This window comes from Euleptes europaea, chromosome 10, assembly GCF_029931775.1.
Source record: "Euleptes europaea isolate rEulEur1 chromosome 10, rEulEur1.hap1, whole genome shotgun sequence".
In the NCBI taxonomy this organism is placed as follows: domain Eukaryota; kingdom Metazoa; phylum Chordata; class Lepidosauria; order Squamata; family Sphaerodactylidae; genus Euleptes; species Euleptes europaea.
In genome coordinates, this window is record NC_079321.1 from 80,069,963 (window position 1) to 80,093,574 (window position 23,612).

The following is a 23,612-nucleotide window of genomic DNA, read 5'->3' on the forward strand; positions in this document are numbered from 1 at the left end:
CTGTTCATCTTCCACCAGTATTAGATTCACCTTCACTGTGTCTGCATACTAGCCTCATCTTTCTTGGATTGGCCTGAATTTTAAATTTGCCATTCGCTTTTTAATTACATTTTTCCATTTTATTGCTCAGCCTCCAGCCTCTTGTGCCTACCTTAACTTCACTAACTTAAAGATCCCAAAGTCTTACTATTTTTAGGCCTGTGCAAGTAAGTTGAATCTTTGGTCCGCACTCAAACTGTCTTACATGTGGCAACATCAAAAAGACAGCTATTGGTAAAGTCTGCAGCATTGGGTCCAGTGAACATCACATGCTGTAAAATTATTGATGCTAAACATGTGCAGGCCTAATCAGAAATCTGCATGAGAGAACATTAAAATTCCATGTAAAAGCAGGGTATACATAAAGGTCTGGATTCAAAGGATCATAAGCATAGTTCCACTTATGGAGTGGACCTTTCTCACTTCTTCCTTTCTTGAACAACTTGTTCTTGCGTTCTCGAAAGAGCAGCTCCTGGGGCCTGGGAAGCCTTCTGAAATTTCATGGAGCAATAACCAGGGAGGGTCAGAATGTAATTGGATGCATATGTTGATTTACTCCCTCTGCTTTAATGCATACCAACATTTTCCATGTGATAACTTCGGCATGAAGAGTTTTATAGCATTGTGGTATGCTCCTGGCATGGGCTGGCACTGGCATGAAACTCGCAATGCCAGCCTGAAAACTCAAATGGTGAAAAGCACTATACTAGGAGTGGCTAGGATTAAGCAGGTGTTCTTGTCTGGTGAGCCTACATTTGATAAACTGTTTTTTTTATCATCAAGTCATAGCTGACTTATGGCAACTCTGTGGGGTTTTCAAGGCAAGAGACTTTCACAGGTGGTTTCCATTGGCTGCTTTCACGTCATGACTCTGGACTTCTTTGGTGGTCTGCCATCTAAACACCAACCAGGGCCAACCCTGCTTAGCTTCTGAGATGTAACAGAATCAAGCTAGTCTGGGCAACCCAGGTCAAGGTAGCTGATAAACATAGCATATGCTAATCACAAGTCCATATATTTGTTTCAGGCTGTAGGATTTTAACTCAGTGATGATCTAGAGCATAATGTACTGAAGTGCAGCTTGGTTGTATGCCTGAAAAAAATACTTTTACCATTTGCTTTGTACATTTAATCTACCTTTATTAAAGGAATATTGAAACTGAAAAATGAAATATGTAAAGCCTTAGCCTGCAAAGCCTTGAATTTTGCACAGGCTAGTTCATTAATATCAGTTTTTTGGGGGTGCCTACCATATGAACATGTATGCTGCCTTTTATTGGGTCAAAACAAAACAAAACCACAAGACGTAAAGATAATTTGAAACCATATAATATATATCTCTTAATGATCATAATCAACATAATACAAGGTAAAGCTTTAAAATATGAACAAGGATAAATATGCATTGCAGTCAACAGTATCTTATTTATTTATATATTCATTATATATATGTAAGGAGCAAATGAAATCCGAAACACAGCATGAAGGCCAACAATAGTTAATTTACAAAATAAACTACATAAATATCTGCCACCCACATGTATGTACTGAAAAAACCTTGTGAATCACAACATAGTTAACATGGAAATACGATATATAATCAAACATACACGCAAATAACTCTTAGAGGGTCACACTCCAATGTACCGAACCCCCCAGAGTCTGGTGATAAGTAGAAGCCGCAGTTGCTGGTTTGATTGTTGAGCCATGGATGTTGTAAACAGCTGATTGTACAACAGAAAACAACTGCCAACGATGTTGAATCAGCTTGCAAAACAGAACAACAACAGTGCCAAAAGCATAACTTAGCCACTGTAGAGCATATACAACTGGAGAAATGCAGAAATTAATGCTGGATAAGGATCCTGCTAAGATGGTAATGTACTTAGAGAAAGCAAATATCCTTGAAATTCAAGTGTCCTTGAGTCTTTGAGATGGAGGTCCAGAATGTTTATCCGTTTTGTATAAAGACTTCTTCAGTCACAATAACTAATGCAACAAAAAACAATAATTTTGCTAATATAATACATCCATGATTACTAAAGTGAAGGGAAGAGACAGACAATTCTGTATCTTGAATCCTTGGAGAATACTCTGCCTTTCCTCAGAGCACCCAAGGTTTTTATTAAGCGATATTACAATGGATAGCAAAGGTCAGGCAGTGATTACACAATGGAACTAAAAGAAGGCATACAAAGATCAATGATTAATGAGATCAAAAGGAAAGAAAGACAATGACACATTCCATCTTAAAGTCAGCATCCTTAGAGCAAACATTTGGCTGTCTGGTACCTTAGAATGAATGGAGACATACCATTATCGTCCCAATCTTTAAAAAAGGTCAGCGCTCTGACCCAAGCTGTTATCGTCCAATCAGCCTTTTGTCTTGCTTAGGCAAATTGTATTCCTCCTACTTATTAAAGAGGCTGTTGGACTGGGTTGAGAGTAATGGCATCCTTGGCTGGGAACAGATTGGCTTCAGAAGGGGTTGGTCTGTCATGGACCACTGTTTAGTGCTCTCCCATCTAGCCGAGAAATATTCCTCCCCCCGAAATGGCACCCTCTATGTGGGTTTTATGGATCTTAAGGGAGCTTTTGATACCATCCCGAGGGAGAGGCTATGGTTGAAACTATCACATTCTACTATGGATAGGAGGTTACTATGGCTTATCCAGCAATTTCATACTGACCTCACAGCTCAGGTTCGCTGTGGCAACCAAGGAGAACTAACCGAGCCTTTTGAACTGGCCAAGGGAGTTAGACAAGGTTGCCTCCTTGCTCCTCTCTTGTTCAATCTATACCTGAATGATATGGCAACCAATTTCTCAGAGTTTTGCCACCCCCCAAAGCTTGCAAGCCATTCCACCCCGATTCTACTATATGCTGATGATGCAGTTCTCCTGTCCCGCACAAGAATTGGTTTGAAAAGATCTTTGCAAACTTTTTCTGAGTACTGCTCTAGGGAAGGTCTTAAAATAAACCACCATAAATCTAAGATCATGATCTTCACTAAGAGGAGAAAAATGCCTCTTTTTCGCGGGTATTAGATGGCTTTGAGGTTGACCAAGTCAAGGAGTTTGTTTACCTTGGCATTCTGTTTTCCCATAACCTAAATTGGAATGCCCATCAAAAAGCAGTGTCCAACAAAACTAAACCTGGGGTTGGTGCTATTGTCAATTTTTTTCACACCAAAGGTGGCAAATATATTCCAGGGGCTATTCAGGTTTTTAACCTGAAAATTACCCCAATTATCCTCTTTGGTGTTGCCATCTGGATTACAGTCATCAATGAATCTATAGATCGTCCACTGCTTCAGTTCTTACGAAAACTCCTAAATGCCCCTCGATGTGTTGCTGGCGTTACTCTTCGTTCCGAGTTTGGCCAAATGTCACTTGAAGCTAGGGCGTGGTTGGCCGCCTTTAAACTCCACCTTAAACTGTGCTTTAGCACTGAGGGGTTCCTAGCTTCTCTGAAGCATGACCCCTTCAAATCCTCATGGCAAAAAATCTTAGATGTGAAACTGGCGTTGCTGGGCTTCTCGCAGGATATGTTATCAGATCTTGGGAAAACTGAAGCTTTTGCCAAAATTAAAAAGCGCATTAAAGAGCTCGATTATAACAGCACTACTTTTCGTGCTCGTCGCGTCTGTTCATCCCAGTTCTTCGGAATACCCCCTCCACGTGGTCTGCCTGCCTATACATATTATCTGACAACTCCTCGTCTCTGTAGAGCTTTTTGCTTGGCTAGATTGAATGCTAATCCTTCTATGGTAATGCAGGGCAGAATTCTGAATATACCATACTCAGACAGGATCTGCCCTTGCTCTTCTGGCTCTATTGACACATTAGCCCATGCCCTTTTGGAATGCCGCTTTTACGAGGAACTTCGATCGCACTATATTTCCCCCCTTTTAATATACAAATCCAATGCCTCTGTGACTGACATAATGCCTTTTTTACTAAGTTACAGGGACCCTAAGGCTACATTGTCAGTGGCAAGATTTGTTTCAGTCCTTATGTCCCTCCAACACTAGATATATGCTGCTCAAGATCAATTGATCAAGGAGCTTCTAAGGGATAAAAGGAAAGGAAAGAATGAATGGATTAACAGAAGCTAATCCCTTTAAGGTTGCTACACTGGGGTGAGGAGGTCATCATACAGTTAGTGAACTTTAGACAGTATATAGCAAGAGATGAGACATATGAACTGTTATGATCTAATATTCTCAAAAGCAATCAGGGCCTGCCTAGCGATTGCCATATTACCCATAAGAGTTTGCTACACTAAAGTGAAAACAATATCCCGCACCTCTGTAAAATCTTACCAAAATAATGGAGATACACACTGGTCATCTTCCTGTATTTTCCATTTGCAATTTTGTCATTAAAAACGGTGTATGCCATAGTGAAAACCTTTCTTTTGAACTGCCGGCATTGTTGTTGTTCTGTTTTGCAAGCTGATTCAACATCGTTGGCAGTTGTTTTGTGTTGTACAATCAGCTGTTTACAACATCCACGGCTCAACAATCAAGCCAGCAACTACGGCTTCTACTTATCACCAGACTCTGGGGGGTTCGGTACATTGGAGTGTGACTCTCTAAGAGTTATTTGTGTGTATGTTTGATTATATATCGTATTTCCATGTTAACTACGTTGTGATTCACATGGTTGATTTTTCAATACATACATATGGGTGGCAGATATTTATGTAGCTTATTTTGTTAATTAACTATTGTTGGCCTTCGTGCTGTGTTTTTGATTGCAGACTTGCTTTAGAGCATAGGTTGTATTTTTCTTTGTAGGAACAAATGAAATGCATAACAATTCTAGACATCCACAACAATTAATGAAAGTCGTGATAGTATCATGTTTCAAAAGACCAGTTTGTCAAAAACATTTACAAAGCTGTTCTTTCCAGAGGCAATATTCCCATAAGGATTATTTGTTACACTGTCGAGGCAGCTAAATTCAAGAATTTGTTATGATCCTCAGGAATAACATCATAATTCTTCTTTAAAAATCCCCCTTGATTATCATCACTGCTCAACTGTGTTTTCATGGCTTCATCTTGTGCAATATGTTTCATTTTTTTCATATTATCTTTGGGTTCTGTGGTTTTGTTTTCTTTTGGGGACCCTCCTCTTATTTATACTGAGTCAAACCATTGGTCCACCTAGCTTGCTAATATGCATTATACATACTTGTTTGTTTCCCAGTCCTGTTATCTCAGAATCTTTTAGGAGGAGATGTGAGAGATTGAGTAATGGACCTCATATATGCAAAACATGTAATTATCTGCCACTGTCCTGTAAACTCTCTTTTGTTGGTGGCATGTAAGTGTCCATGAGAAAAGAATCAGCACCAAAGGATTTTTGTATAAAGAAAACAATAGGAATTTTTTTAAAAATGGATGTATACTTGTTATCTGGAATAAAAATCTTTTGCTTTATAGTATAATAAAACAGTGCCTATTCCAGGTTTTATAGCTTTTTGACTACAGTGTATATCTTGGTTTGTATAGTATGAATGACTTGCTATGCATGTGGCACACAGTTTTGTACAACTTTTTTGTTTATGTAGCTGTTTAGCAGTATCAGCTGGACTAAGGATGGGTTTTCATGTGCAAATTTCATTTGTCTACCTCCCCCATAACATATATGTATTTAAATGGGCAAATGCACCTGTTTTCAATAACATTCTTTCTGATATTACAGCAGTGAAACCTACTTTTTGTGGCATAGTATCCAAAAACTGTTACTGAATATGTAATCCATGTAGGCCCTTCTGTGGGATAGGAGCTTTCACACAAGGAAAACCAGCTCTTACACTGTATGTGATGATTGACCCCCAGTAGTCCATAAAAACATTCTAGTGAAATGTTTTCTTTTTTTCTTTTGCAATGAAAGATATTCCTGTACATTAAGCAGATATTCAGACAATGAACCACTGTATACCATTCCAATTCTCAGGAGACAACATGACTGTTTTAAACACTGCAGACTGGTTGCTGAGTTGCAGCACTCCCTCTTCTGCAACAAGTATGAGCGATCCTGGTATAGTGCATGTGTGTGGCTGGTTTAATCATTGTTGTGTTGAATCGCTAATGGTTTGGTTTGTACCTTTTGATTTGTCATCACACAACATACTTCTCCTTCTCAGAACTCCTAATATTATGAGACAAAGCATTTGGAAATTGTAATATTTACCGTATAGTTTATGTTATCTCTGTATAAGCCTAGATCTGTAAATAGCATCAAAGAAAAAGCCACACAGGTTCAGCCTTAAAAAACTTACAGCCCATTCCTGAGCTGGAAGGGTGAAAGTGTTTAAGAAGCAGGCAAGGGCCCGTGCCGCTTGCACCACCCAGAGCGACCTGAGATGCACCTCTGTCGTCCCAGGTGTGCTGTCATCCCAGGGGTGTTCCCAGGGCTTTCTGGGGGCAGAGCTGCCTTTAGGCAGCTTCCTAACCTCCCTTCAGGCCAGGAATGCCCCTTTGCCCTTACCTGCAGTTATGCCACCTTTTTCTGTGGTGCAGCCCCATGGAACGCTATGAAGCAGTTCTCACGTGGCTTGAAGGTAAGGGGCAAGGTTTTGGCTTTGGCCGGGGAGGGGCAAATCCTCCTTTGGAGGCTGTGCAGCTGTGCTGCCTCCAGCCAACGGCTCACCCCCCCCCTCCAGGAATGGGCTGCCCGACTGTTTGGTTTGTTATGTGAATGATTTTTATTTACTATATCATAGTGAAGTTGTCATTATGATACAAAATAAATAAACTTTGTTAAAATTATTTAAGCGTACATTTGTACCTCAAGTCAGACATCTGTCCAGTAGAGGATGTTCCTGTGGAAAAGTTTTTTCTTCAAGTAGGGGGACAGAGTGTGTCAGATATTAACTATATTACTACATTTCCACTGCCATAAAGCAAGTGGTAAAAACATACCTCTGGCAAACTATCTTAAGGAAACACTATTGTTTGTTATGCAAGGCTGGCTATAAGTGATGTAAATAAATAATATAACACACACATTTATTAGTTTCTCCTATTGTTTTCCAGTTGTCTTTCTATATCTACTCCACAAGGGAGCCCTACATGGACCTGTCCCTCTAAAATTGGGTAGCTGTTTGTGTCATACAAAAAAGATACAGATATTCTTTCTTGTGACATGCCATGACCAATATTGCAGAGTTTGATTCATGGTGAACAGTTGGGTTGGTTGTCCTGCTTCTGAGAACTGTTGAAGTAGCTGACCGTTTTTTGTTAAACACCGTGAAGTCTCCTTTTAATGTGAATATCTTCTGTTTATTTTTGGCTTTTAAGCAGCAAACAGGACTTTTCCTATACAGGAACATTATTACAAGGCCATTTCCTTTTTTAGGTAGTAGATCAGAGAAGGAAAGTTTTTTTGTTTGTTTTTACTGAGCCCATATACTTGTCACTTTAAAAAAAAATCTTAAATACATTTTCTGACATGCTTCACTGTAATTCTGATTTAATTTAACTAAATGCTTACTGAAATTAATATGTAGATCATTAATTTATAGGCAGGGATATCAAATTGACAAGCCAATAATACCCAAATTTCATGATGTAACAACTTATGCTTAAGACTAAAAACCTCTGTTGTAGTATTTATTATGCAGAGGATGGAAAAAGAAGGAGGAGAAGAGAACTCTCCAGAAGAATGCTGTTTCCAGATTTAACATAGACTGGCACAAATGCATTTAAACTATTAGCCCTGTTCAGCAATATAAAGTAATTCAGTCTGAGTAGACTTAAGCAGCCTATAACCAAGCACGAACCATATGAGTATTAGCTCAGATAAAAAAAAGTACAGTTTGCGTGTATTCTTATTTGACACAGTTATTTTCCACCCTACCTTTGATGCACAAACAGGTTACAGTCTAGCCTCATCTAATTTGATCCTACTTTTGTAATCAGTCTGGCTGGAATTCCAGTTCTAAGAAATATACTGGAAAAGGATCCATACACAAATACGTGAGGGATCATAGTCTTGAGAGACAGCAACTTGCCCAGTAACATTTGCTGATTGTCACTAGTTGAACAGAGGTTTTAACCTGGTCTCATTCCCAACCCCAGCACCCCCACCCACTGCATTACAGCAGCACACCATGCATGGCATGCTTCTTGTGTTGGAAAATCCTTGCTTTTGATGTTTGAGTTGCAAAATGTAATACCTGGATTCATAGAATCAGAGTTGGAAGGGTCATCTAGTCCAACCCCCTGCACAATGCAGGAAATTCACAACTACCCACCCCCAGTGACCCCAGAAGATGGCCAAGATGCCTCCCTCTCATCATCCGCTTAAGGTCACAGAATCAGCATTGCTGACAGATGGCCATCTAGCCTCTGCTTAAAAACCTCCAGGGAAGGAGAGCTTACCACCTCCTGAGGAAGCCTGTTCCACTGAGGAACCGCTCTAACTGTTAGAAAATTCTTCCTAATGTCTAGATGGAAACTCTTTTGATTTAATTTCAACCCGTTGGTTCTTGTCCGACCTTCTGGGGCAACAGAAAACAACTCAGCACCATCCTCTACATGACAGCTCTTCAAGTACTTGAAGATGGTACTTCTTATTTATCTGTATTTATCTGTATGATTCAATTTTACAGTAAGGCAGCTTATCATACTTCTTGCACAGTAATGTAAGAAGTACTTTAGGTGCCCACCTGCAACTGGGCTGGGGGATAGAACACTGCAGCTAATTGTCACTGTAATAGTTATACCTCATAGGGTTTTATGAACACACTCCAGCCAAAGCACCAGTGGTTTTTCTTCTGTTTCACAGCCTACTATAACACTGAAACACATAAAAAAGATATTACTTCATCTCTTAGGATTACATTTCTTAGCCCAAATCAAGCATTAATGGAAATAGGGGAAGGATAGCCTCACAGTGGAAAAGGAGACTACGCATGTTCATCTTAAGTGTTTAAAAGTGTGTTGGGGGTTTATTTATTCACCTATTTATAAGTCAAGGTGGTTTATAATAAGCACAATAATAAAACACAATAATCAATCATAGAATCATAGAGTTGGAAGGGACCACCAGGGTCATCTAGTCCAACCCCCTGCACAATGCAGGAAATTCACAACTACCTATTCCCCACACCCCCAGTGACCCATACTCCATGCCCAGAAGATGGCCAAGATTCCTTCCCTCTCATCATCTGCTTAAGGTCACAGCATCAGCATTCCTGACAGTTGGCCATCGAACCTCTTCTTAAAAACCTCCAGGGAAGGAGAGCCCACCCCCTCCCGAGGAAGCCTGTTCCACTGAGGAACTGCTCTGTTAGAAAATTCTTCCTGATATCTAGATGGATACTCTTTTGATTTAATTTCATCCTGTTGGTTCTGGTCCGACCTTCTGGAGCAACAGAAAATAACTAAGCACCTTCCTCTATATGAAAGCCCTTCAAGTACTTGAAGATGGTTATCATATCCCCTCTCAGTCTTCTTCTCTTCAGGCTAAACATACCCAGCTCCTTCAACCTTTCCTCATAGGACTTGGTCTCCAGCCTCCTCTGGACTTGCCCTCCTCTGGACACATTCCAGCTTGTCTACATCCTTCTTAAATTGAGGTGCCCAAAATTGAACACTGTACTCTAGGTGAGGTCTAACCACAGCAAAGCGATACCATCACTTTGCATGATCTGGACACTATACTTCTGTTGATACAGCCCAAGATCGTGTTTGCCTTTTTAGCTACTGCGCCACACTGCTGACTTATGTTCAGTGTTTGGTCTACTAAGACCCCAAGATCCTTTTCACACACACTACTGCTCAGACAAGTCTCCCCCATCATATAATTATGCATTTGATTTTTCCTACCTAAATGCAGAACTTTTCATTTATCTCTGTTGAAATGCATTTTATTGGTTTTAGCCCAATTCTCCAGCCTGTCAAGATCATCCTGTATCCTGGCTCTGTCTTCTACCGTATTTGATACCCCTCCCAATTTAGTATCATTTGCAGATTTAATAAGAATCCCCTCTATTCCTTCATCCAGATCATTTATAAAGATATTGGGCCCAGGACAGATCCCTGAGGCACTCCACTAGTCACTCCTCTCCAAGTAGAAGAGGAACCATTAACAAGCACTCTTTGGGTACGATCTGTCAACCAATTACAGATCCACCTGAAAGTAATAGGATCTAAACCACATTTTCCCAATTTGTCAACAAGAATACTATGAGTAAACTTATCAAAAGCCTTACTGAAATCAAGATAAACTATTTCTTCAGCTTTCCCTTATCCAGCAAGGTAGTAACTTTCTCAAAAAAGGAGATAAGATTCGTCTGACATAACTTGAGAAACCCGGGCTGGCTCTTAGTGATCAGATCCATCCTTTCTAAATGCTCAAGGACTGACTGTTTGATTATTTGTTCAAAAACTTTTCCTGGTATTGAAGTCAAGCTGATGGGTCAATAAGTTACCTGGATCCTCCTTTTTCCCCTTCTTGAAGATGGGGACAACATTTGCCCGCCTCCAATCTTCTGGCATCTCACCTGTTCTCCCAGACTTCTCAAAAATAATGGACAGAGGTTCAGAAATTACATTTGCAAGTTCTTTGAGTACCCTTGGATGCAATTCATCTGGCCCTAAGGACTTTGTTTCATTTAAAGAAACTAGGCGTTTGTGCACTACCCCAATGCCAATCCTAGGCTGCAACTCCCTTCCCTCATCATGTGTTCTGTTCATGCCGTGTTGAGCTCTGCTTTCCTCGCAAAAAAAGACTGAGGAAAAGTAGGAATTGAGGAGTTCTGCCCTCTCTTCATCTCCTGTTACAGTTTTACTTTCCAGTCCCCGCAATGGGCTTATCATGTCCTTGTTCTTCTTCTTGCTCTGTACATAGGAAAAGAACCCTTTTTTGTTGTGTTTAGCATCTCTCGCTAGCCTAAGCTCATACTGAGCTTTAGCTTTCTTAACACTCTCCCTACAAGCGCTAGTTATTTGTTTATATTCCTCTTTGGTTATAAGGCCCTCCTTCCACTTCCTAAATGTGACTTTTTTATTTCTCAACTCTTTAAAAAGCTGTTTATGGAGCCACCCTGGCCTCTTTTGGCTCCTCCCACGTTTCCTTCTCGTAGGAATGGTTTGTGGTTGCGCCTTCAGTATTTCATTTTAAAAAAACTCCCACTCTTCTTGAACTCCCTTCTCTTTAAGTATTTCTGACCATGGAATTCAACCCAACATAAGTTTAACGTTGTTAACATTTGCTCTCCTAAAGTCCAACTTATATGTCTGACTATGTACAGTTTTTCCTCTCCCCAAGATTGTAAATTCCAAGATTACATGGTCACTACTACCCAGAGTGCCTCCTACTTTAACCTCATCAACCAGTACTTCCCTGTTGGTGAGAATCAAATCTAAGATAACAGATCCCCTTGTTTCCCTGTCCACTTTCTGGAATAGGAAGTTGTCAGCAAGACAAGTCAGGAATTTATTGGATGTGGCATTTTTTGAAGAGTTGGACTTCCAACACATATGGTAAGTGCTCTTTCCCTGGAGGTTTTTAAGCAGAGGCTAGATGGCCATCTGTCAGCAATGTTGATTCTATGACCTTAGACAGTTAATGAGAGGGAGGGCATCTTGGCAACCTTCTGAGCATGAAGTAGGGGTCACTGGGGTGTGGGGGGGGGAGGGTAGTTGTGAATTTCCTGCATTGTGCAGGGGGTTGGACTAGATGTCCCTGGTGGTCCCTTCCAACTCTATGATTCTATATCCAGGTAATTAAAATCTCCCATTACCACCATGACTCATCTCTTTGAGAACTTTGTAATCTGGTCTAGGAGTGTCTCATCCAAGTCCTCTGCCTGGTTTGGTGGTCGATAGCAGACCCCCACCATAATATCACGATTATTTCTTACTCCTTTTATTTTTACCCATACTTAACTGGACTTCCATTTTCAGATTCATGTATTTCTTCACAAGTATACACATTTTTGACATATAATGCTACTCCTCCCCCCTTCCTTATCTGTCTATCCCTTCTAAACAAGTTGTACCCCTCAATCTTAACATTCCAATTGTGAGTGATATCCCACCAAGTTTCAATAATGCCTATTAGGTCAAAATCGCCTTCCTGTATTAGGGCTTCAAGTTCTCCCTGCTTGTTTCCCATACTCTGTGCATTAGTGTACAGACATCAGAATCCATGGTTTATGTGCCCCGAGATTTTTGTTGCTGTACTTACCCGCAAGTTTATGTTTCCTCGCATACATGGCACTCCCCAAAAATCTTTATTGTTCTCAACTCCAGTTATTGTCATCATGCTAGGCTTTAGGTTTTTGTCTCACCCCCCTATGGGATTTAGTTTAAAGCACTCCTCATCAGGTTTGGGAGGCTCTCACCAAAAACATTTTTCCTACCCTTGTGAGGTGCATCTCCCGATAGAAGAGCTTCATCTTAAAAGTGTAATCCATGGTCAAAAAATCCAAATCTTTCTTGATGACATCATCTGCTCAGCCAGTCATTAATTTGTAGTATTCTTCTTTTCCTTACTAACCCACAACCTTCGACAGGAAGAACTGACAAAAAAACCACCTGTGCCCCCAGGTCCTTCACCTTCTTACCCAGAGCCACATAGTTTCTTTTAATATGTTCTGGGCTGTGTTGGGCAATATCATTTGTTCCCACATGAATGAGCAAGAAAGGGTAATAATCTGTCGGCTTGATGAGTCTTCCTACCCTTTCTGTCACATCCTGAATACATGCACCTGGTAGGCAGCAGACCTCTTGAGACAAGTCTGGTCGGCACACTTTCGGACTTCCGGTGGTGCTGCTGGGGAGAGCACTCCATTTCCCCAGGCCGTCCTGGGAGAAATCCAAGTTTGCGTTACTTCTGGGGTACATAGATACCCCAATCCGACCCTTGCAAGTGGGTTGGAAAGCAGGAACTCCCTGCAGCCCGCAAACGCGGTTTGACCTCCTAGGTACTCTGAGGGGGCTTTTTTAAGCCCCTCGGAGTCCTGGACGCCGGTCCTGCAAGGGCACTAGGGAAGGACATCGCCAAAACGCAACTTAGGCATCAAGCTCCACCCTCCACCACCTTAATACCAACATAAGGACTACATAAAGAAAAGAACCTCACCTCTTGACACCCAAGTGAGTACAAAAGAACTCTTCGTCTATCTACTGGAAACTTGAACTGACGGGGGGCTGATAAGAATATTTCTGGGACCCCCACTCCTCCTTAATCCGAACTGAAAAAGTTTGATCTGAGTTAGCCATCGGGATTAGCGACAGGAGCCTTATCAATCCGATCAGCCTAAACCATAATAAAGAGTCGGAAGGATACCTTTTGATTGACAAGAATTATCACCAATGGGTCCAAGGGAAGGGGAGGGTGATTTTTCTTCCTGATTTTCCGGCGAAAAGAATATCCTGCCACGTTTGCAGTAAGGGAGTGCCTGGAACGGAAGACCCTCTATAACACCCTCTCTATCATCGGAACTAAAACAACAGGAAGTAGTCGTAGGACTGATTACGCGTCGCACTCGAGTTACTCTGAAATCATTCCTGAAGGAACAACCATCGAGAAGAGGCGGTAGAAGGTCCACGGCACTAGCAACTTCCTGTATACTTCCTGATCAGCCCGACCTAGAGCGACCGAAAAAACTCACTGGTATTTCAAAACTTTAAAACGCAATTTTAGAGCTAATTTCGACTCTTTTCAACCCGAAAAAATTATAAGGCTGATGTTTGAATCATTATCTTTTAATTAGTACTTTAAAGGCCCTGTCTGTGGACATGTATTTTACCAGCTTCTTTTGAATGTAAATGTCGGGAACTCGACCCCGCTCTGGCTCACTACACAGCCCTGCCTATACTAAACTAAGGGAATCACTACAAACCTCAACCATGGAAAAAAAATTACAGGACATGCTAACTAAACAAACAGAGGCAACAAATAAACAGTTTGAACAGATGTCTACACAGATGGCACAGTTGACTTCTATGATGACAAATCTTGGTCAAGCATCCCAAGCTATTAATCAGAAGTTGGATGTGGTTACAGGAGACTTGAAAGAAGTAAAAACTCAAATGACTGTCATGAAGACAGATATGCAAGCGATGGATGCATCAATTAAGAAAGTGATGGATGAGCATAAGGATACAAAGAAAAAATTAACAAGTCAAGAAAAACAGATTGAAACAATACAAACTGACCAGATGGCGGCAAAAAATCAAATGGCAATGATGGAGATGAGAGTGAGAGAGACTAACCTTCGTGTACGCAACTTTCCAGACATGATGGGAGACAATAAAGAAACTGCACTACCAAATTTGGCCTACTTATTTCAGATAGATGAACAAGAATTAAAACAAGCCATTAATAGAGTATACAGGATACCATTACCTGCTAGAATGAGGAGATCTAAGCCAAGAGATTTGATGATAGTGTTTTATGACACTAGAGTTAAAGATAAGATTATGAAGATTCACTATGAAAATCCAGTGTCAGCAGGAGATTCCCCTCTCATATTACTGAAGGATATTCCAAGGCATCTACTTTCACAGAGGAACAATTACAAAGATTTTGTGTCTACATTGAAAGCTAATGGTATCAAATACCGTTGGATCATGCCACAAGGTTTGGCTTTTACCTACAAGGAAGTGAAAACGACAATTCTATCTCAAGCAGATGTGGGGAAATTTCTGAGAAAGTATAAAATGGACCTTAAAGAACTATCTGGGGAGAAGGAGGAAGAAGAAGAGGAAGAAGAAGAGGCACAAGGTGCAGAAGGAGGTACCAAATTATAGACTTTTTACTCTGTTAAAAATACTACATTATGGCAAAAGCAATTTCTTGGAATGTAAATGGACTGAATGAGAAAACTAAAAGGGCTAGAATTTTCAAATATCTACAGAAATATAAATACTCCCTAATTTGTCTACAAGAGACTCACATAGCTTCAAAGCATAAAAAATATTTGGAGAAACAGATGCTTGGACAAGCATTTATTGCCTCAGCTAAAACTAAAACAAAGGGAGTGGTAATTTATGCCCACCCCAGTCTTTGTCCAGAACTATTATACAAAGATAATGAAGGAAGAATTGTAATTATTAGAACTAAAATATTGGGACAAAGGACAATAGTGGTTGGAATTTATGCACCTAATGAAGGGAAAAAATCCTTCTATGAAAATCTACATGACTTGATAGCCCAACACGTAAAAGATCAAATCTTATTGATGGGCGATTTCAATGGAGTTATTCTCCCATCATTGGACAAAAAATCAAAAGCAAAAGACATCAATGACGGATGCTTACCTAAAACTTTCTTTACTATGGCTTCAGAATTAGAACTACAAGACATTTGGAGAACAATGAATACAACTGCTAAAGAATACACTTTTTATTCAGCGAGACACGATTCACACTCCAGAATCGATATGATATGGGCCAGTAAATCAATTTTCACTCAGTTACGGAAAATCCATATTTTACCCAGAACTTTTTCTGATCATAATCCTGTTACTTTTGATTGGAACAATAAACAAGCATTTAGATGGCGAATGAATGATAAACTTCTAAAAGACAACAAGATACATAAAGAATTACAGGTTTTAATGAAAGACTTTTTTGAAATTAATCTTAATGGGGAAACTTCTTTAAATACAGTTTGGGATGCATTCAAAGCTGTTCTGAGAGGCTTTATGATACAGAAACATTCGGCTTGGAAGAAGACTCAATTACAATTTACAAACAATTTACTTTGGAATTTACAAAATTTGGAAGAGAAATTGGTAACGGTAACACAGGAAGAGGAGAAAAGAGAAATTCAAATAAAGATTTCTGCATCTAAACATCAATTAAATTTGGTAATAATGGAGGAAATGAATAAAAACTTGAAACTTGCTAAACAAAAGTATTTTGAATATGCAAATAAACCAGGAAAACTTTTAGCAACACAATTGAAGGACGCACTCCAAAAAAAGGTTATAACAAAAATCCAAACTGTTAAAGGACCAGTCTATTCAACTTCAGAAATTCAGAAAGAATTTGTTTCATTTTATTCTAAGTTATATCAGAAAGAAAATACTCCAAAACAGAAAATAGATAAATTTCTAAACTCAATACAGATGAAAGCTTTGTCAATGACTCAGAGAGAATGTATTGAAGCTCCAGTAACAAGGGAAGAAATACAAGAAGCAATACTGAGACAAAAAACGGATAAAACACCTGGACCAGATGGAATTACTGCACTATTTTACAGAACATTTAGTGACAATTTAGTTGGATTTTTTGGCTTACTTTACAATGCAATTTTGGATGAGGGAACATCCCCGGAGACTTGGTCACATGCATTTATATCATTGATACCTAAAGAAGGAAGAGATCCAGAAAAAACATCCAATTATAGACCTATATCGCTGTTAAATGTGGATTACAAAATTTTTGCTTCAGTTTTGGCATGTAGGATAAAACAATTCATTAAGGATCTTATACATGAAGACCAAGCAGGTTTCATACCAGGAAGGCAAATAAAAGACAATGTAAGAATTTTACTAGATTCACTGGAATATTATGACCAGAATATCCAACAAACTGCGGCTTTTGTATTTTTGGATGCAGAAAAAGCCTTTGATATGGTCTCCTGGAACTTTTTGAAATGGATTTTGGATAAATTGAATTTTGGAGATCGTTTTCAGAAAGGTATATCGGCTATTTATACCTCCCAACAGGCTAAAATTTTGGTTAATGAATCAATGTCAGATAATTGCCAAATCATGAAAGGGACCAGACATGGATGTCCCTTGTCTCCACTTTTATTTTTGTTGGTGTTGGAACCGTTATGTGTGAAACTAAGAAGTATGGAGGACATCCGCGGGTTAAGAATTAAAAAACATGAATTTAAGCTGAGAGCATTCGCGGATGACCTACTGTTAATTTTGGAGAACCCAACACAGTCAATGAATATACTTCGGGAGACTTTGGACGATTTTGGGAAAATATCAGGCTTTAAAGTGAATCAAGAAAAAACAAAGATAATATTTAAAAATCTACCGGAAACACAGCAACAGGAATTTATATCATATACTGGTTGGGAGAAAGCCAACAAAGTTAAATACCTGGGAATTTGGATTACTGCAAAGAATAAAGATTTGATAACCAACAATTACCTCAAGTTATGGGGTAAGATTAAAACTGATATGATTATATGGTCAAATAAAAAATTGTCACTAATGGGACGTATTTCAACGATTCAAATGAATGTCTTACCAAGGATGCTCTTCTTATTCCAAAATTTGCCAATAATATCACACACTAAATATTTTGATACTTGGAGGAAAGACATTTCAAACTTCATCTGGCAAGGGAAAAAACCAAGGACTGCTTATAAATATTTGGTGGATCTAAAAACTAGAGGAGGTTTAGCACTGCCTAATTTTCAACTCTACGCTGAAGCGGTAGCTTTAGTATGGCTAAAAGACTGGATGAATTTGTCAAATATACGTTTGCTAGACTTGGAAGGTTATAATAACTTAAGTGGATGGCATGGCTATTTGTGGTATGATAAAATTAAGTTACAAGCAACATTTCGTAATCATATAATCAGGTCCTCTTTATTTCGTATCTGGATGAGATATAAACACATCTTGGAACCAGAAACACCGATGTGGATATCGCCTCAAGAAATGCTAACATTGCGCCCACTTAGACCAGACAAATTTATTACTTATCAAGATCTAATTAATTGGGACGGAAAGAAATGCTCACTAAAAGACTTTAAACTTCTTAAGGATGATTTACAATGGCTCCAATACTACCAAATTAAATCAGTTTTTGTACAAGATGCTAAAAAAGGTTTTTCTAAAGAAAAATCTTCTTTTCAAAGGATTTTACTAGATAATAATACAAAACTGATTTCTAAAATGTATAATCTCCTTTTAACAATATATTGTGAGCAGGATACGATTAAACCAACTATGATCGATTGGGCTCAAAATGTGGGACATGATATTGCTTTAAATAAATGGGAACGACTATGGTCCAAAGATCTAAAAGGAATAAAAGCATAGTCAGTGCGAGAAAACATTTATAAAATGATGTATAGATGGTATTTAACACCTAAGAAAATTGCAAAGATTTATAAAACAATGTCCCCTATCTGTTGGAAATGTAACAAAGAAATTGGTTCCTTTTATCACATGTGGTGGACCTGTGACAAAGCTAAAGACTTTTGGGACATGATCTATAATGAATTGAGACTAATACTACAAAAGAATATACCCAAAACACCAGAAATGATGTTATTGAGTATGATTCCAGACGACTTATCAACACAAAGAACCTTTTTGATTTATGCCACAACAGCTGCGAGACTGCTTTATGCAGCGAAATGGAAAGGGTTAGAAATTCCTGAGAAAAAAGACTGGATTGTTAAAATGTTTGAAGTGGCAGAAATGGCAAAACTCACAGCTATTCTAAATGAAGAAAATGACGCTCGGTTTCTGGGGGAATGGGGGGCGTGGATGCATTATTGTGAATATGAGTTAAAATTGGGAAGAATGGAAGAATATTTTCTAATCTGATCCAGAGGATTATTTTTGGTCTTTTTTATAATGAATAAGCATAATTATATTTACTAACAGATTATGGTTTTTTTATATATGGTATTGATAGTTTATTAAGATTAGATTAACTACAACGGGATGAACTTTTTATTAAGAGGAAGATAGAGGTGAAGGGGAAGTCAAAAATTTTCCATTTCTTTTTTTTTTCCTCTTTATTATATGTTATGGAATTATAACAACTTTAGGTTAGAATTGAAACTTTATATTGTCATAGATGTTGTTTAATGCAATGGAAAATTTCTAGTATAAAACCCAATAAAATTTATATATATATAAAAAAAAGTCTGGTCGGCACACTTTAGACTCTACCCCTCTCAGTAGGGAATCTCCAATTACCAGAACGTGCCTCTTCCTAAATTGTGGAGTGGAAGATCGAGTCCTCTCATTCACAGGAGCCTGGGAAATTTCTTTCAAGCTTTTAGGGGGGGGGGAAGCCCTTGTTCCAGTGGTCCAGAATCAGTATCTATGGGGAGATCCTGGAACCAATTGCTGAGCAACAGAGGATCAGAATGACTCTTGATTTTCCAGCTCCTGTGGGCCACATTCTTCCATGCACCCTCCTCCTGTGTTGCTTGCACCTCCATTTGTTGATATTCCTTACTCTCCTCCTCCTGTTGCCCCCTAAAAAGTGTTTCATGGTTCTGTCCATGAACTCTTCACCCTCCTTTATAAAATGGAGTGTGGACAAGCGTGCCTCAAGTCCCTGTATCTTCTGCTCCAGCAGGGCTACCAACTTACACTTGCTGCAAGTGTAATTATTGTTAACCTCAGGTAAGAATACAAATACACCACAGACCTTGCATGTTACTGCCTCTATTCCTTCCTGGGCTCCCTATGGTACCCTAGAACTTCTAGGGACTCGGTAATTAACACTGCCAGCTTAAGCCTGGCCCAATTTGCTATACAGAGAAACCTAATAATAGTAAATGGGCAATCGCGGGTCGACCCTAATAGAGACTTTACTTTTTAAAATCAAAATGGTGCCAGTGTTACTGATTATTTTCTGGTTTCACTAGATCTCCTACCGTTAATCAGTAATATGGAAGCCTGTGATTACACATGCAGTGACCATCTCCCTATTTCTCTTTTGGCCAACCTAACATGTTCAACATCTGACATTGTCCCTACCATCAAACACTGCATCAATCCCAAAAAGATCTAGCACGTGTTTACTGGAGTCCTGAGCTTGACTCCTTGGTGCATTGCAGAATGCAGCTTTTGGAGGTGACCTCGTTGAGAGCTGCCCTCCTTGGGCAAGAGTCTGCAGCTTCTGTCCTAAATGTTTTGTTTAGATTAATCGATCTATTTAAACCCTTATTTACTAAGGAAATTACTTCAAACCCACATGCCTTATCCAAACCAAATTCTTAGTTTAACCATGAGTGCAGACTCCTCAAATGAGCAATATCCAGGAAACACAGAGAATTCAAAAGGAATAATACTATTTTAGTATTGAAGGAGCTGCTCACCATTAAAAAGAACTACAAGGATTTGGTAAGTCGGAGGAAAAAAGAGGCCTTATATAAAAATTGGAGGAGCTTGATTACAGCTATAAACAACAATGATAATTCAACCTTCTGGCGGACCATGAATTCTCTAAGTAATGGCTATGCCAGAGTCCCCATATGTATCCCGTCATTGGTCTGGGTAGCTTACTTCAAGAGCCTTTTCTCCTGTTCTCTGGACAACCATGGACTTATACCTCTAGCACCTCCTATTTTGCTGAATTCCTGGCTGAATGTGTCTTCTAACGAAATTAAACTGCTCATTGACCGCTTACGCTCAGGGAAAGCCCCAGGTCCTGATCGAATCGCCTATGAACTCTTTAAAGTGAATAGTAAAGGGTGGGCCGACATTCTTCCTCCTGTATTTACACAAATTAACGCATCAGGAGCCATTCCAAAATCTTGGAGACATACTATAATTGCCCCAATCTTCAAAAAGGGTCAGTGTTCTGACCCAAGCTGTTATCACCCAATCAGCCTTTTGTCTTGCTTAGGCAAACTGTATTCCTCCTACTTATTAAAGAGGCTGTTGGATTGGGTTGAGAGTAATGACATCCTTGGCTGGGAACAGATTGGCTTTAGAAGGGGTTGGTCTGTTACGGATCATTGTTTAGTGCTCTCTCACTTAGCCGAGAAATATTCCTTACCCCAAAATAGCACCCTTCAATTTCAGTTTCAATACCTTTATTGGCATACCTAAAAATGGCACCCTTTATGTGGGTTTTATGGATGTTAAGGGAGCCTTTGATGCCATCCCAAGGGAGAGGCTATGGCTGAAACTATCAAATTCTAGCATGGATAGGAGGTTAGTATGGCTCATTCAACAAATTCATACTGACCTTACAGCTCGCTGTGGCAACCAAGGAGAACTAACTGAGCCCTTTGAACTGGCCAAGGGAGTTAGGCAAGGTTGCCTCATTGCTCCTCTCTTATTTAATCTATATCTGAATGATATGGCAACCAATTTCTGAGTCTTGTCATCCCCCAAAGCTTGCAAGCCGCCCCACCCAAATTCTACTCTGTGCCGACGATGCAGTTCTCCTGTCCCACACAAGAATTGGTTTGAAAAGATCCTTACAAACCTTTTCTGAGTACTGCTCTAGGGAAGATCTTAAAATAAACCACCACAAATCTAAGATTATGATCTTCTCTAAGAGGAGAAAAATGCCTCCTTTTGACTGGGTATTAGATGGCTTTGAGGTTGACCAAGTCAAGGAGTTTGTTTATCTTGGCATTCTTTTTTCACATAACCTAAATTGGAATGCCCACCAAAACTCAGTGTCCAACAAAATTAAACCTGGGGCTGGAGTTATTGTCAATTTTTTCCATACCAAAGGCAGCAAATATATCCCAGGGGCTATTCAAGTTTTAAACTTAAAAATCATTCCAATTGTTCTTTTTGGTGTTGCCATTTGGATAACTATTGTCAATGAATCTATAGTTTTTACAAAAACTCTTAAATGCCCCTCGATGTGTTCTTGGCGTTACCCTTCGCTCCGAGTTTGGCCAAATGTCGCTCGAAGCTAGGGCATGGTTGGCCAACTTTAAGTTACAACTTAAGCTGCGCTTTAGCACTTAGGGGTTCCTCACTTCTCTGAAGCACGACCCTTTTAAATCCTCATGTCAAAAAATCTTAGATGAGAAATTGTCATTGTTAGACTTCTCACAGGATATGTTATTAGATCTTGGGAAAACTGAAGCTTTCACCAAAATTAAAAAGCACATTAAAGAGCTTGATTATAACAGCACTACTTTTCGTGCTCACTGCGTTTGTTCATCTCAGTTTTTTGGAATACCACCACCACGCAGTTTGCCTGCTTATACTTATTATTGACAATTCCTCGTCTTTCTAGAGCCTTCTGTTTAGCTAGACTGAATGCTAACCCCTCTATGGTTATGCAGGGCAGAATTTTGAATATACCATACCCAGACAAGACCTGTTCTTGCTCTTCTGGCTCTATTGATTCATTAGCTCATGCCCTCTTGGAACGCTGCTTTTATGAGGAACTTTGATCACAGTTATATCTTTCCCCTTTTAACATATAAATCTAATGCCTCTGTGTCTGACATAATGCCTTTTTTATTAAGTGGCAGGGATTCCAAGGCTACATTGTCAGTGACAAGATTTATTTCAGTCCTTATATCCCTCAAACATTAGATTTACGCTGCTCAAGATCAATGGATCAAGGAACTTCTAAGGGATAAAGGAAAGGTTACTGCCTCAGCTCCCTCACTAGCCACACTGCTGTGTGTGAGGGTCTGCATGTCTCTGTCTGCTGGTCCCAGTTTCCCCCCTCCCCTCTGAACTCGTAAAAGCAGTTCACACTGTTTGGCATTTCCTGGGTTCAGGCGCCATATCTGTCAGGCCCTGGCTGGAATGCCTCCCCTCTAACAGATGCCTCCCCTGCTGTGCTTTGATTCACTCCCTCTTGCCAGATTCGGCCTTGGAGAACAGATAGCCCTAACAAACCCTCTAGGGTCGATTGATGTCTGTATTGTGCCCATCTATCTTGTAGCTTCCCATAACATAGGTGTGAACTTTGGTGCCCTGTAGGGGATATAATTCTGTAGCTTTGGAGTCTTGCTCACTTGCAACTTTTACTCGTGTTTGGCCTATACTGTCTGAAGCCTTCAATAAACTCCTTGTTTCTGCATCAACGTCTGAGCAAGTGATTTTATGAAGTTTGCACAGGTCGGTTGGGAACTCTCACACTGTGATCCATTGTTGAAGTTGTTCAGTGACTTCCTTCACTTCCCTGATAGTAATTAATTACAGTTACACATTAGTGTATAGTTAAAAAAAGTACAACAAAACAGTATCTCAGCAGTGTGAAAACAATTCAATTAAAAGTCTGCAATACATGCTCAGATTCCAAATGGTTAGAGTCTTAACCAGCGGATTTGTTATTCCTGCCATCAGGTTTCTACTGTGAGTAAGCTGAATTGCTGGTATAATGTTTGGAATCTTTTTTTTTTTTAAAGGTCAATATATCGAGTTTTTTATATAAAAAAAACAAAAAGGTTCACAAAATGATGGTGTATTTGTAGCCTTGCTGGTGCTCACAGTCTCTTTTCTTAAGGGATAGATGAGTTGGAATGAAACACTAGAAGTTCATTCAACCTCTAAAGAACATTAAAAATACATCAGACAAAAAAACCCAGATGCCGCAATATTTTATGGGGTTACTGAGAGTTGCGGGAGCTGGCGGATTGCGCCAATGCCCAGGAATAACCACCAGTACCAGTAGAGCTTGTCGAAAATGCAGTTGTTTATTCACAGTGCTATACACACACTCTTCCACCACTATCTCCCGACATATCTCATGGAGTCAAATTCTTATATACAAATGCCATCTCCAGGCAGCAATTAGTGTTACAGGCTGAGTCACCCTCCAGGTGCAACTCATTAACTCAGTCTCAGGCCTTCTAGGGGCTTTCCAGGTTATTACATCAGCTTAGCTTGACACTT

General features: G+C 39.6%; 1 protein-coding gene across 2 annotated transcripts in view; it reads left to right on the forward strand.

Moving 5' to 3' along the window:
- The window catches only part of EYA4 (EYA transcriptional coactivator and phosphatase 4), a 231,460-nt gene that overhangs the window by 111,786 nt on the left and 96,062 nt on the right, over nucleotides 1-23,612 (forward strand). For both annotated transcript variants that reach the window (XM_056856382.1, XM_056856381.1), the window contains one exon: nucleotides 6,008-6,076. In XM_056856382.1, the coding sequence (XP_056712360.1) occupies nucleotides 6,008-6,076 (69 nt within the window). The remainder of the gene's footprint in view (nucleotides 1-6,007; nucleotides 6,077-23,612) is intronic.